Below are 15,329 nucleotides of genomic sequence, written 5' to 3'. Positions count from 1 at the left end.
ACTATTAAAAAGCTCTTATTTGCTGAAGCATTCCCAGACCATATGTTATCAACAAATGTTACTAACCAAATACAAACAGTAATTTTCATTAGGTTTCCTTCATGAGAACAACATTAGCCACAAAGGGAATAAATGTTTCAAATGACAGTAAACATACATAGCAAACCCTTGACAACACCGTGGTGCTTGCTTATTTATCCCCCCAAAAGCCACGAAAAGATCCATGCCAACGAGCAGAGACCCTCCGAAGTTGGGTTTTGTGCAGGTTGGAGCCTGCGGTGATGTCATTAGTTGCCATAGAGATGCTCAGCATAAGGCCATAATTCATGGCACTGAAACATCATTTGTATTCAATCTAAGTAGGCAGTTTATCTGTGCCGCGTATTAAATTATCGGTCATAAAATTAGCTCTGGACAGTAGTCAGGTATTCGGATCTTTTGAGGGAATAGCAATGTAGCGGTTTCATTTCCGTGTTTAATAATTAAGCACGTTATCACTGCAGGAGTTGATTTGCTGGGAAAGTGCCCTGGGATCCATTCTGGGCAAATCCTCTCATGAACTAGCCACACCATCTTGTCCCCATGCCACACAGCCCATGCGTACACTTCAAAGCAATAATTCACCTGCAAACCAGGAGAAACAATATTATAGCCAAAAGGATATATATATATGTTTGTACCCATATGCACACATACACACACACCACAGAAAAGAAGTATTACAAGCAGAAAATCCTGACAGTACTTTCTCAGTTAGGACCATATTCATTATCCGAATCCCACCTGAAACCCTCAGCCCAGCATTTCTTACTGCCTAATGCATCCCAAAGCCTGAAGCTAGCCAGGAAATCATGCCATGCCTCAGGACTCTGCTAGAATTACAGCCCGATTTATGCCATCTCTGCTGCTCCGGTAATATAATTTGGATCTACTTGTGTCTCCAGGGTTTCTCGTTAGGCATCAAACTCAGGATCAAACTCTTCTGGCTGCAAAGAGCCAGAGGATGACGCATGCCCCAGGTGCTAGCCTGAGAACTTGTTTTACCTTCTATGAGCTTAACTTAACTTGTTTTACTTTTTACAAGCAAAATAAGCAGATCAGCACTGTTGGCTGTGTGCAAGCTTTAGGAACAGAAATTTATTGAAAGGTACCATTGCGATAGTTAACCGAACAGCCCAGAGCACTGAGAGTCACTTTTGTGAACCAAACACAAGATGACACATACCCAGAAGTGACCAGACTACAAGGGAGGGAGGTTCTCCCTGGTCCCCCAGCCTCTGTGGGCTCACGTAACACGGAGCACTTGCAGGACAGGCTCACCTCTCTCGTTTCAAGGAGCAGCCAGAAGCTCTCGCGGGTGCTGTCCTGCCTCGCACCCGAAGGGAAAGCATTGCCATTGCTGATGCAGATGCCAAGCTGCTCAGACCAAGCTGCTGGGAGGTGTTTCAAGCTACACACTGGCAATCATCTGGCAAACCCTCAGTGTGATGTTACCCAGCCCTTCCCAACTTACAGACGGAACAAGATCACTTGGTCTCCTCACCTTGCCCTGCACCATGCTCTTACCCATTCCTGCCATAAACTCTCTGCAAAAAACACTTCTCCCCAGCAAACCACTTACGTGGCCTAATCTAGAAATTTCTCAGCTGTTTTTGAGAGACATTGACTTTGTCATTGTACCAATGACCTTACAAGCACTGAACATACATACAAATACCCAGGGGTATTCAATTCTTCAGCTGAGAAATTTCTAGATTAGGCTGTGTAAGTGGTTTTTTGGGGAGAGTTGTTTCCCATTCAATTCTTTCATTCATGTCCTGTTGTCTCCAGCAAGCCCACTTAGCCCCTGCCTAATTTAAAACAGAGAGCCTTCCTCCATCCTCGGCCTTGTAACTAGATCTAGCAGAACATCGATGCCTGTGATTTCTCTACACAATGAACAAGTGCAACTGAATTATATCGCCGGGCCATGAATCAGCCCTGCTAAGCAGCTCAGCCTGTCCGTAGGCTAACATGGGAGCAGCTGGAGAGTGACGTGCTTTAGACAGGGCTGACATTTAAATATGATCTATGACCAGTTTTCATGGGCTTCAAAACTGCCAGAGGACACCTATTCTCTCTCTCCAGATATATTCGCTGAAAGAAGTTTGCCTGGCAGCTTGCATGGAGCAAACGTGAAACATATAAAAGTAAAAATGTGTCTGAGAGGAGAGCTACATTCACTGTGTTCGCTCCAGAGGTGCGTTATGCTCAACACACACAGCAGCAGCCTGGGGCACGGCCCCTCGCTGGGGTAGATGCCACCTTTCTGCCTCCTTCCCGTACGTTTACAGCTTCAGTAATGTCTTGCCGAATGAGCAGCCCTGCATCTTGGCCAGATTTGCATTAGTTCATTGAACCACCTGCCCGGCATCGTTTTTTAAACATAACTAGAACAGCACTGAACTGTGCTGGGATGCAAAATGCCGCATGCAGCTGCCTCCTGCTGCGTGCTGCCACTGCCACCAAATGCCACCTGCCTGTGTACAGAGGCTAGGCAGTCCCTCTGAAAGGCCTGCAACAGATGTGGTCATGTCTGGGACAGAATCTGGAAGGCCGGCTGTGTGGTGGGATGTTTTTAAGTGGTTTCTCTGCTTACCACTGTGTCTGGCCTGGGCGCTTGCTGGAGCCCATCTCACTCTGAGGACGGAGAGGTCCGATTGTGCATCACTGAAATGCTACAGGCAGTCTTGATTTACTTCTTCCAAAAATCCTGCCTAACAAACGATGGTTTTCCTTCTTCAGCCCGCTCCCCACCTCCCAGCGGAGACCTTTCTGGGCAGCAGCCTTAACTCTGGGGCCATAAATCACTTGTGTCCACAGCTCCAGCACTGGGAAAGCAGCACTAGACAAGAGGCCCACCAGGCAGAGTTAACTTTCATGTGGCTGATGGAACGGGCAACACCCGCTTCCCTACCTGTGATGCTAAGGCTTGTTTTTACATATTTCTTGAGATAGCAGCAAGAAATAAAATGAACAGTTCTTAGAAGTTTTTAACGGTTTTTAACTGTTACCTGTATGCGAAGAAGCCTGCAGTAAAGCTTTTTGTTACATTCTCTAACGCACTACATATACCGGTTATTTGAAACCAGCAAGTAGAGGCCAGTGACCAAGGTTATGGCTATTGGTGATCTCCCTGGGCTCCCCTCCCACGTCTCTCTGAAGCAGCAGCTCATTACAGCACAGATTTACTCAGCTCAGCAGGAAAACCTGGCGCAGCGATGGCATTAATTCCACCAGGCTGAAAATGCTAATTTCATTTTCAGAAACGAGTCTTTGTGAATTTCTAGGAAGGACGGAGATCAGCCAGCAGTGCCCAGCAATGCCAGGGGAGCAGAGAGCTCGCTCCTCTTCGGGAGAGGTGTCAGCGGGGCAGGGCAGGGGACGTGGCATCATGGACACGTCTGCAACACCTGGCAGAGGCTGGCGCCCACACCTTCAGCAGCTGGCTCACAAAGAAGTGATAAAAAGAAGTCGGGCATTCTGACAGAGAAGCCTTCCAGCCCCCTTGCCACGGAACAAGCTACAAACTCCTAGGTTTTCCTGATGAGCCGAAACCTTCTGCCTCTGTAAACGACCAAGTGAACACCCCGGTATGCCCAGAGGCGGGGGCCGTGCCTGCCCTGAGCTCTGCTGTGTCAGGCCAAGCAGGGCCAATTCTCTGCCTGGAGCACTGAGACCTGCCCTGCCCGACAACTCAATGGCTCAATGAGGGAATCCACGGTTTCCTGGGACATCCTAATTCCAGCACTTCAGGGACTGCCCAGTTTTTGTTCCCACAGCTCTGAGACACGATTAAAGCGTCATGCACACAGACATCATCCTGCAGAACATCCCGCAGCCAGCAGTGCCGGGCAGCTGATAAAAGGCACCATCTCTCCCTCCGGGACCTGCAGCTCCCACCACTGGCTACCGCAACGCTGCTGCCAGCTGAGAAATGCATCTGTGAGAGCACCACGTCTGCATCTCAGTGTGCAAGGTGCAGAAGGGACAGGATAAAGCTGTCGGAGACTGCAGCAAGGCAGAGCCTGGGAAGGTCTGCTCTGCTCTCAGCCTCCTGGGGGCTCATGAGCAGGTCCCACAGACCATGCTCCTGTGCCAGCACCGCATCAGACGGCTGCTGGGGCACAGCAGCCAGGAGGAGCTGACGAGGCTGATGGCACGACTTCAGCAGCCCAGGAAAGGATGGTCTTCATTATACAGAAAATAAAGTGCTTGGTTTCAGCACGAAGTGCTTCCTGAGCGCAGCTGATAGGCACAGTTATGGGGAAGCTGTAAGAAGGGATGGGAGATGGATTTAATCACATAATAGCTATTTACGGCCACGAGATGGCATTCCTGCCCCAGCGATGTCCCTCTGACATGCCTACGCACGGCACAGCATCACCCGGCGTGCCCAGGACCTCGCCGTCCTGCAGCCGGCTTCACCCCAGGCTCTGCTTTACTGCAGGAACGCTGCGGCTGGTTTGGAGGAGGATTTACGGCAAGGCTATTCACCACGATCTTCGGGGTATTTGCAGGAAAAATAAGCAGCACGATTACTTAGCGTGATTTAAATGATGACTGCTTTTAAAATGCCCTGTGCTTTCGCTTAATACTATGATTTTACAATTAGAGGCAAACTGCTCAGCAGGAGGACATGGAAATGTAAGCCCAGCAACCTTTTACTGGGAGGTCTGAACTGAAAGAATAATTGCTTTACAAGGGCTGCCTAGCATATGTACTTTACAATACTTCATCAGTGTGTCAGCTACGGATACAGCAGGAATGAAAGTTTCATTCATGAAATCAGCCTGCGTGCATTTACTGCCTGCGGTTATTAGCACTGCCTGTGGAAGTCCATTGCAGCGCCACTCATGGTCTGGCTGCAGCGCCCCACACCTGCTAACCAAAGATTCCTCGTGCCAAACCAGAGCAAAGATGCCCCACCGAATCAGCCACAAAACCACCCTTCTCACACAACAACTATTTGAGATGCGGCTAATCGCTTCTATCAAATCTTACCACCCCAAAAGAAAGCCAAACTGCAGAGGGGAGCCCTGCAGATAGCTCAGGCCTGGTGAGGAATTAACACTGCCAGCTCTGCAGAAACTCAGTGTCTCACAAGCACAGACAAGGTACCCTTCCAAAATCAGCTACAAAACGGAACAAGAGGTGTGATGCTGTCCCTTGTTTCTGTGCCACCACTCACATTTTTGCTCTCCTGTGTTGCTCCAAGCCAGGCTCCAGGACAAGAAGCCCAGACCCAGGCACCCTGGCACCTCCAGGCTCAGTGGGGAGGAGATGATGCCCACCTGGCCATCTCGGTCATCCCCCGGTGATGGGATGAGCTGCCTTGAAGGTGAGCCCTTTCTCTACATTGATTGTTGAGGAACTTTCTTGAGCAACCGGCTTGTCCTTAAGCAGCTCCTTTCTAAGGGATGCTGCTGGAGGTGTCTCATTAAGCAGGTGTTAGGTGAGCATTTTCTCTGCTGTGAAACACAAGTGTTTGACCCAGTTTTATGGAGAGCAAGCCCGACGTAAGGATACACAGCCACTGGGAATAGCTAGAGCAAACATGCTAACACCGCATCCTTCATTTCCCTCTGAGATCTGTCCCAAGACAGGCATTTTGCTTGTCTGGTCAGACAGAGAGGAGGGCTCAGCAACCCCTGGCTGCAGGAGTTTGTCCTTCTGCACCCACCACAAGGGGCTGTTGAGCTCTCTTCTCACCTCTGGAGGGGTCCCACAGCTGCTGGAATCCTCTTCTCTAAGCCAGGGAGAGAAAGTTGCTCCAGATGCTCCCAGCTGTGTTTGCCTACAAGATCTTTTGGGAAAAGTGAGAAATACCAGCAAGCCAGGCAAGGTGCTCCTGTGTGCTGCATCCCACCCTTCATGGACTTCTTCGATCTGGAACACCTTGGAGTTGCTGTGGAAAGGGTTCAAGAAAATGCTGCTGCATCCTTCTGGCCTCCTTTGCAAGCTCCTCTTTCCATGAGCATGCCTTGCAGTCTTTGCCCATGTAGCAACAATAGTGCACAGCTCCCTTTGAGTGCTTGCTGTTCGTTGGGAAACCTCAGCATGTTCATAAAAAGAATGGGACCCTACCTTCATTTCACAGAAAAGACAACTAAAACGTTGAGAAATGCTAGCCAAGGTTAGCCGGCCCATGAAACCATTCCCTCCTCTGGAGCTCTATCCAGGCAAGAGTGGGCACAGCAGCAAAATTGCTCTGTATCTCCCTACAATGCTCTGCAACAGCAGTAGCAGTCCCCCTCGTTAAATGATAATGTGCTCTACTTGTACACAGCACTTAATAAATAAACCAACAGCTGGGCACTTCTACACGTCTGCTCCCTGCCTTTCGCCTGGTGGGTGACGTGCAGAACTTGGGCGAAGGCATGGCTTGAGTTTTTGGTTTTTTGTAGAACGCCAACCACGGATATTAAATAAGAAGACTGCATGTACTCCAGGACTTTTGTTATGCAGCCCTCTTCTTAATTTAGCAATTATTTCACCTCACTGGATCGCAGTCTCGTTCCAATGTCCTTTTGGTCTTTGCTGGCCCATCTTAAGGTTGGTTGCACACATGGGAGTGATGCAGCAGACGGGTGTAGATGAAAATTGCCTTGGGCATCATCACACCTTCTGGACTACTTAAATTTGAATGTATGTGCTATCACAGGAATACATAATTCCCAAATGCATAGGAACATTTGAGAATTCAGACAGTTGGCTAGAAAAGGGAGACTTCTTCTGTGAAAGAAAAGGTGCAGGAGCGCAACCCTTCGTAGACACCCGAGCATCCATGTGAAATCAATGCTACGTACATCCCAAAGGTCAGGGAAAACAGCCAGAGCTCGGACTGACTTGCTACCACAGGTAAGCGTATAGAAATAACTATAAGAGGTACGTCTATAGGAACAAGACTTCGTTATTCTTCAACACAGATTCTAGTGTAACAGCTACTGATAGCACACAGACGGGACCACGAGTTCACTTTGCAGGAAACAGCCATGGAAGAGAGATGGATGTCTTATAGGTGGTGCCTGGTGTGGGTATGACTTCCCCTTGTTGCCCCAGAATGAACAAAAAAATAACCAAACCCAAACTGAAACCAGGACTAAATCATGGAGGCCACCTGCACGTCTGCCACACAGCCAGCTGGTGCTGGGAGGGAGGACAGAGACACGGGCAGGAGTAAGCCTTTGAGCTTCCCACGTGGCAAACACCCCCACGCTCCTCTCAAAAACCCTGCGCAGTGGGAGGAGGCACACTAGAAGGAGCAGTGGTTAACAACACGGGGGCACCGGGAGGGAAAAAAGAGGGCAAGAAAGCCTCCCAGGCTTTCACCACGCCACTGTGTCCGTCTGAGTGATGCTCAGTGTCAGGGAATTGCGGTGAAGGCTCGTGTTTATTCTGGGAAAAAACTAAAGTGCTTAAACTGAGCCAGTTTCTTCCATCCTCCCGTGAGCCATATAAATACCACTGGCTCCTCAATGCTGCAAACCTAGGAGAGAAACGGAATTTCCCCACCCAGAGCTTGTGGGAAGAGGCAGCGCTTCCTGTAGGAGACTCAGGCAGATGGAAACAATTCCCAAAAATGACAGCTTGGTAAATTTACCTGGCTAATAACCTCTTAGTGCATTTTTTTTGCTGTGTTTAATGACTTGTCCACAGCCTCCATTTTCAAAACTGGGAACGTCATAACAAACCTCGGGAGCATTATGGAAATGCGATCACGTACCCGGGTGTTTGAAAAGCAGCTGATACAGAACTAACAGCAGGATCCTACAGGAGCAAAGCCACGCACGGTCTCATTGGAAAACAAAACAAAAAAAAAAGGGCTCCTAGGCATCCTAAATAATTGTATATGAAGAAACCATGTGCAGGGACTTGGATGCTACTTTATACACTTCAGTCCTAGACGGAGGTGGCTTAAAAACAAACCACCTGATGGCGTTTGTGTCCCTGCCACTGTCACCTCTTAGCCCAGCAGCAGCAGCACGGGCTCAGAGCACCTGCACAGAGCAAAGCTGAAGATGTCTTCTGGAAGACATTTCCCCTGGGGCAGCCTGACTCTGCTCAGCACCTCACCCACGGGGCCAGGCGTGTGGCTCAGAAGCAGTGGTGTCTGACATTAGCGGTACCCAGGGCTCCATCACCTACTTTTACACATTCGTAAGGCTCCTGGTGGTTTCCTGAGGGAAAAAGAGCTGTAAACATCTGCACAGCTATGAAACAGAACCATGCAAGTGGAAAGGGAAGCCAATCAGTCTGGGTAATTGCGGCAGCTTATATTTAATGCTGAAGCAAACTCAAAGAGGGAGGGGAGAAGAAAAATAGCAACGCAGCCTCCTTCTAAATTTTCCTATTGCTTTTTTTTTTTTTTTTTACCCAGCATCATGAATTTTGTTTACACAGGGCTTAGCTAGGGATGAAAACCTAAAAGTGGATGACTGCTTAAACCCACGTAACCACACAGGTCCTCCTGAGCGTTGGCAATACCTCTGCAACACCGCGATAGATGTGGATGTAGCATGGACTGGGAGCACACGGGTTATGCAGGCGAGCATTCAGCAGCTGATCCTCCTGCCTGGCCGTGCCATCCCAGCAGCAAGGCAGCGAAGCCACGAGCTGCACAGCCCCTGGGCTGCAGGACTGCACCCGTCTGAGAGCCACCCACTGCATGGGGGATACACAACGGGAATTAGGGGCTCCGCTCTGCTCCTGCCCACGTTGGTATAAACCCCTTTAGTTTAGCAGAGTTAAATTTGTTCTACAGCGCACAGAATGCTTATTTGTCATTTATACATGAGAGCTCATCTCGAAAGGAGCGTTCTGATTTCACCACGGGGAAGTGCTCACAGCATCTCCCAGCTGGCCGTGGCGACAAAACACCGACTGCAGCACAATGCTCTTATCACGCTCCTACTCCACGCAAAGCCACTGAGCCTCCCTTCAAACGGCGGGGCCTGAGGCAGGGGATTCCTGCAACAAAAGCCCCAATTTTCCCCCACTGCAGAGAGAGGGCATCCCTGCTCTGCAGCCTCCCTTCCCGCAGGACTTCTCACTTGGCTGCCCAGCGCCCATCTCCCAGAAGGGGACCGGCACCGAATGGCACCGCGGGAGATGCGCTGTGGTCCTGCCCCTGCTCGCCATCAGACAGCAAACTCTGCTGGATGCTGCACACCGAGCTGAGGCTAAGACATTGATCAAGTGATCAGCTCGGTGTAGGGACCCAAAGCAGGGCAGCTTCCTGCAGCAGAGATAAGCAGCCAAGCCATCAGGGCACCCTGAAAGCAAATTGGGGAGCAGCATCGGGAGCAAGGACAAAGGTAAAGCAGGGCTCCTGTCTCCTGACAAAATAGCCGAGGGAAGGGAAGGGGACAGAGATTGAGAGGTTTAAAAATTTACCAAAGACATTGTTTTATCAAGAGTAAATTTCCGAAGAGGGAATGAGGCCCAAGCCCTTGGCTGTGATGAACAAATGTAAGAGCAGACTTGGAGTCAGCTGAGAGCTGCGTCCTCTCTCCAGCACTGCCCCACAGCACATGCATAAGAAAAATGCATGAAATAAACACGAGGCAATGAAGAGTGATCTTTTTTCCTTCCAAAACACAGAATTACAGAATCATCTAGGTTGGAAGAGACCTCCAAGATCACCGAGTCCAACCCCTTTACTAAGCTCCACACAAAATAATAAGCTTCTCATGCTCTGAGCACAGCTCTTGCACTAGTCCTGAAGAGGCCACTCAGCAAGGAGGAAGATTTAAGCTCAAAATGAGACCAGTCCCAGAGCCAGGGGAGCAGCACCCACCTCAGCCCCCTCCTGGGCACGCAACAGGCACAGAGAGGTTTCCCCCAACCACTTTGCTTTTAACCCAAACAGTTCAGCTGAGTTCCAAGCAGGTGCACCTGAGTTTCACCACTGTAAACATGGGGAGAACGTGACTTATCTCTGTGCTGAAGTATGCCCAGGTGACCACGCAGCCTTTATTTACAAGGCACGTAGGACCTTGTTGTTGTTGTGGTCTCTGTTTTCTTTCGTTCTGCTCACGTCAGAGAACTGCGGTACCGTAAGATGAATCACTGGTCCAGCCCGTGAGCACTGCTACGGGCACAGGTCAGTGTTTAAATATATCCAGCAGCCTCGCTGGGACCGCAGGACAGGGGTGCTGTCAGCGGACCTTGTGTGCAGTTCCCAGCCCCTCGGCCACCTCGCTCTCCGCCCGCAGAAACAGCGGCATTAAAATCGCTGCTGGAGATGTGCAGGAGCCACTTCACCCTCTGGGCTTTGCAGAGGGCAGCCATCAAGATAACAGGCAGGGAAGTAAAACCCTCCAATATCTGCAAGAATAAAGATCCAGCACAAAAAGCAATAAAATGCTGCTTGGCCTGGGATTTCAGATATTATGTAGAGGCATTTGTGGGTTAGGGCATAATACAAAGGCTTTTTCTTACACAACTTATTAAAAGCGCTACTAATAATACACTGCAAGCCTGATCTGAAATAACCTTTGCTATTTCAGGTCTGGCTCTCTCTAGAACTGTGCCATCCTCAGTACCCGTGCTGAGGCAGATAATCCTTACATGAAGGGATTGTGCTTAAAATGTCGGGAATCCAACGTGGAGTCTAAGAAGGAAAAAAGGACAAGCAGTTAATGCCAGCCCGAGAGCCAAACCCCTCGCACACGGCCGATCTGACTGCTTGGTACACTTCGCTGCCCACCCCGCCTCTTTCAAGATCCACAAGCACGATTCGAGCTCCAAAGGCACTACGACGCTTTTGAACATCTTATTCTTAAAAACTGCTGGTTTTGCAGCAGCAAAGGCAAATCTCTCACAGAACTGGATGGCAGACGAGCTGGACTGGTGCTGTTGGAAATCCTTCCCTGGTTGGAAGATTGTCTTTCTCCCCGAGGCGTGTGGGTGCCAGCCCAAGGCATGGAGCCCAGCAGCGAGGTGGAGAGCAGCCCCTGCCACCAGTGTCTGCAGCCCGGGCGTCTTAGCTGAGGGCTGGCACTTCAAGCACACAGGGGAATACAGGGAACAACTCCAGGAGTCACTCTTAAGCAAAAAGGAGATGTCTGACATGGTTCCCCGGCCCTGCGATGCTCTCCTTTCCAGCTCCCTAGGACATAGGGTTGTCACAAAGAATGGAAGTTTTCCAGTGAATCTTGCTATTCAAATGTAATGTGTTTTTTTTTTTTTTTTCCTTTTTTTTTTCCCTTGAGAGTAAGTATGAGAAATTTAGTCTTCCGTACCTCAGACAGCCTCCAGAATGATGGCAAAACAGAATTTGGAGCAGTTTGAAGAGCTACAATTTAACCTAAGACAACACTGCCTGTTTTCAGGACTGCATTCAGCTTTTTCACTGACCGCAGACACTTAGAGCTGCAATTCTATTTTTAGAGCCTCTGAGATACAGGAGTGTTAGGATACACAGGGGTAAACCTCCCTGCTACAACACCCACACTTCCGTAGCACTGAGGCTCAACATACCCCAGGGTTGCTCGGCAGCACCCAGTGCAAAAGCACCCAAAAACTTCAGGTCTGGGGGACACTTTGGGGAGCAGCCTTAGCATGCTTTGGCTGACCTAGTTCCTTTACCAATGGGTGTTTTTCTCACAACAAAAAGTACCCGAGCAGATGTGCTGTGAATGACCTCAGTGAGAGCGACGTTGGCATCTGAGAGACACTTCTCAAGCCTGCAACACAGCGCAGCTCCAAAATGCACCAAGGACTTTTCTGAGCTGCTTCTATCACTGCCTCATCACCGCAATACCTGAGGGCCTCCAAGTCACGTATTAAGCAACATGACAAACGCGTCACATCTCGTTCGTTCTCTCTTTCCGTCTTGTCAGAAGAGGAGAAGGTAAGTGCAATAAATTGCTTTCACGAGGCCTTGGTGCTCCCCGTCTGGGCTGTTGTGTCTGGCAGAGGACACGTACTTCTGATGCAGACAAGAAAAAAGTCAAGGTTTTCTGTGATGGTCTCTGGTTTCCGTGGAAGGTTTTTCCAGAATTTTTGGCTTGGGTGGCCTTTAATTTTGGAAGTAAAACGTCCCAGAACCTTCAAGGAATGGAACCGTCAAGCCCTTTCGAGGATTTTTCTTATATATTGGCCCAAGTGTGGGGCAACCTAGAAGACTTCAGACCTGACTCGCACCTCTGTGGGAAGCCAGCGCTGAGAGGATGAGTGTGATGCACTTACGTAACTTGTACCACGCCATAGTATGTTGGCTGCGTGTTCCTCAGGGCTGATGGCTTTCTGCCCAGACACTGTACATTTCATTATGATAAGAAGAGCCATTCAATTAAAGAGCTCACTCCTGCATCCCTTATTTTCCAAACAACACTTGTGTATACAGATCTATCGCTTACAGCAAGAAGGCTTGAGTAAGTAAGGACGGATCCTTTGAGCAAAAGTAGAATGAGCAGACCAGGCTAAACAAGTGCACGTAACCCAGCGGAAGTACACTATTCAATATGGGTAACAGTAATTTCCCCTAAATAGAGCCCAACTTCCCCTACTGAAGCAATAAAAATACCTAAAATAGTGACAACTGCAGGTTCTTATGGAAATTTTCTTCCATGTACAGCTCTCCTACTTCCTTCTCCGAAGCAGATTTTAGAGCATTTTGAAAAGTAAGGCAGGCTGCAGCACTTCCCCTGATTGGGAATATTGTTTTTAAATTGCTTACAGCAGATTCCTATTCTGCCGGTGCAGTGCAGGGTGCAAGGCGTCAGCATTTTCTGTGCCTCCGCGGGAGGACAGCAGCTGATGGAAGACGTTAGCTGACACCTCCTTGAGAGCACTGGTCTCGAGCCATTCGCATGCAGCGCTCGTGCACTTGCACATGATGCAACTGTGCAGGTTCAGCCGGTTCTCAGCTTTCCTCCCACAAGCTTGGGAAGCTCCTGGGGAAACGCCACTTGAGGGCTTGTCCCTCAGAGGAGATGGGACATGGGACCAGAGAGGGAACATCCCAACAGCAGCCCCGCTGCACCACTTGGCATCTCTGGAAGATGCGTTATGTCACCCCAGGAGTTATACGCTGTGAGGATGTGCACTGAGAATTTCATTAGGGTGTGAAATCTTTGCAGTGAACCAGAGGAAAATGGTCTCACATCCATGTGGAGAGTGCTGCAAGTCACTAATCTACCAAACCAGAAAGGAAATAAGCCGTTCATGATCTTCTCCTTCCAAACTAACAAAGATTAATGACCACTAGCAGTCTAATGCAACTGGAGAAGACAGGAAAAGCAAAGTGTTGGGCTGCAGCAGGGCATTTGGGGTCCAAGTCAAAGAGGACAGAACAACACTCTACCCTTGAACTGAACCCAGGCAACGTGGCCTCAGATAAAGCTTTGACCAAGCAACTTGGAGCCTTCCCCTCCTCTTCTGTCCCACCTCTGGCTGGGGCTACCAGAGCATGTCTCCGCCAGCCGTTCCCCTTCCTTGTAGGACTGCTAAAACCCTGCCAGGGAGGAGGAGATTATGTACCCACACCTGACGGCACCAGTTCAGATGGACACTCTGACAAGCATTTATCTAAGCAGCTGCTTAACTCCATCCCTATTTAGCAAAGTACTTACGTATAGGCACAAATTTATGTCTCTATGGCTACAAGGAGACATAAGCCTGTCATTAACACTTTTTTTTCCCCTCTCAATCAGGGCTTATGTGCCATTCTTAGTCACGGGGTGATGCTCTGTGTACGTGGAAGGCGTTTCTCCTCCGCAGAAGGAAGCCCTCACCACAAGTTCTCACAGACCACTCTGGCCTCACCAGGCAGGAGCCAGTTATCTGTAGCTACTCAAAGCAGCAGTAACTTGGTTGAGAAGAGCATGGTGGAGAGAGCAAAAGGCAAAACGAGACTTACGTCGGCTTCGAGGCTTCAGCCTGGTCAGTCTGCAGCTTCTCCCCACCTTCCACTTCCATGGTGCAGTACACGATACGGTTGGGGGCCAGCGACTTCAGCCCCTGCACCTCCATGATGACGACCTGCGGGGCAAAAAAAGGCGGTGGAAGAGGAGCAGCCTCCTTCAGACCCCGCTCTGGCTGCGGATCCCGAGGGGTTGGCCAGTGCTGGGGTCCTCCAAGTGCTGCCGGGTGGGCAGGATGGTGACCATGGCCACCAGGGAGACCAGCAGGACTCCTGCTGCCTGCACATGGCCCTGATAAAGCCCTCGGGTACCCAAGGCTGTACTGGGAGATGGGCCTCCTAGACATGGTCCTGAACCACCTGAAGGTGCCTTAATACGTGAAATCCAGAAAAACAAACCACCGAAACATACAGCCATCCACTCTGTTCCAAAAGCCTACTTTCAAGATTAAGAAATTGCCATCAAAGTTCTTGCAGGAAATTACCTTCTCTACTTTAAAGGTGGTTAACCTTGTTAACCACGTACCTTAAACATTTCTTCAGGAAACACTGTGGGAGTTGCTGTTCATGCATTATTACAGCTATCTATGAAATACATACACAGGATTTAAAACTCCTCTCCTCAGGTCGTCTGATGTGCCCTGGCACTGAGGAGCCCTTCTCTTGAACACAGAACTCCACCAACCCTCTGATGAGCAAAAACTCTTGCAGCAAGAGTTTCGTGCACAGAGCAGTGAAGAGACCTGCCAGCTCCTGAAGTCAGTGCTTCACTGAGCTCTTGCTTCCCACCAGGTGGGGTTCTGCTGAAGCAAAGTGTTTCAGACATCCCATTGCAAGGACAAGTCCCTTTTTGTATGGCTATACGCACTGCACAGGCTTTTCGTACAGAGAGGTCTAGGGCTTTGTGATCGTTCCCTCCTTATGGAGACACTCAGAAGTCAGGCTTTATTTGATGCTGCCACTGAAGGCACTGTCTCTGGGTTCACAGCTCTATTTATAGTGAGACTGAGCTGAGTATTATAGGGATGGTTTCAGACATCTACCGAGTTAAACTGAATCTGGACAACCAGCATTATAAGTTTTGCATTGGCACAATATATACAACAAGAGACTTCTTAGGGAGAGAAATAAACAGGAAACTACACAAAAATAGAATTTTCTGATTTCCCTGCATCCTACATTTTTGACCCCATCCTAATAGTTGTTTTGACAACGTAACAAACCCACTCATTGACAGTCAACAACTCTGTATGGGTGTGTCTGAAACGCTGATGACTCCATGGAGTAAATGGCTTTCCTAGACTACCAAGATGTTTGCAGAGAACAATTAACCCAGCTGAAAAGAGCCACGGCAGCAGCAGGGCTTCCAGGGCTGACACAGCCTGTTTGGATGTAACGTGGGTCCCTGCAGCACCCTGCC

The 15,329-nt window shown here is 49.4% G+C and overlaps 1 protein-coding gene across 1 annotated transcript in view; it reads right to left on the bottom strand.

Moving 5' to 3' along the window:
- CADPS (calcium dependent secretion activator) overlaps positions 1 to 15,329 on the bottom strand; it is a 203,395-nt gene that overhangs the window by 112,118 nt on the left and 75,948 nt on the right. The window contains exon 6 of the mRNA XM_035546629.2: positions 13,907 to 14,028. Within this exon, the coding sequence (XP_035402522.1) occupies positions 13,907 to 14,028 (122 nt within the window). The remainder of the gene's footprint in view (positions 1 to 13,906; positions 14,029 to 15,329) is intronic.

Source organism: Cygnus atratus, chromosome 10, assembly GCF_013377495.2.
Source record: "Cygnus atratus isolate AKBS03 ecotype Queensland, Australia chromosome 10, CAtr_DNAZoo_HiC_assembly, whole genome shotgun sequence".
Lineage (NCBI taxonomy): Eukaryota > Metazoa > Chordata > Aves > Anseriformes > Anatidae > Cygnus > Cygnus atratus.
This window is presented reverse-complemented; position numbering and strand designations above follow the sequence as displayed.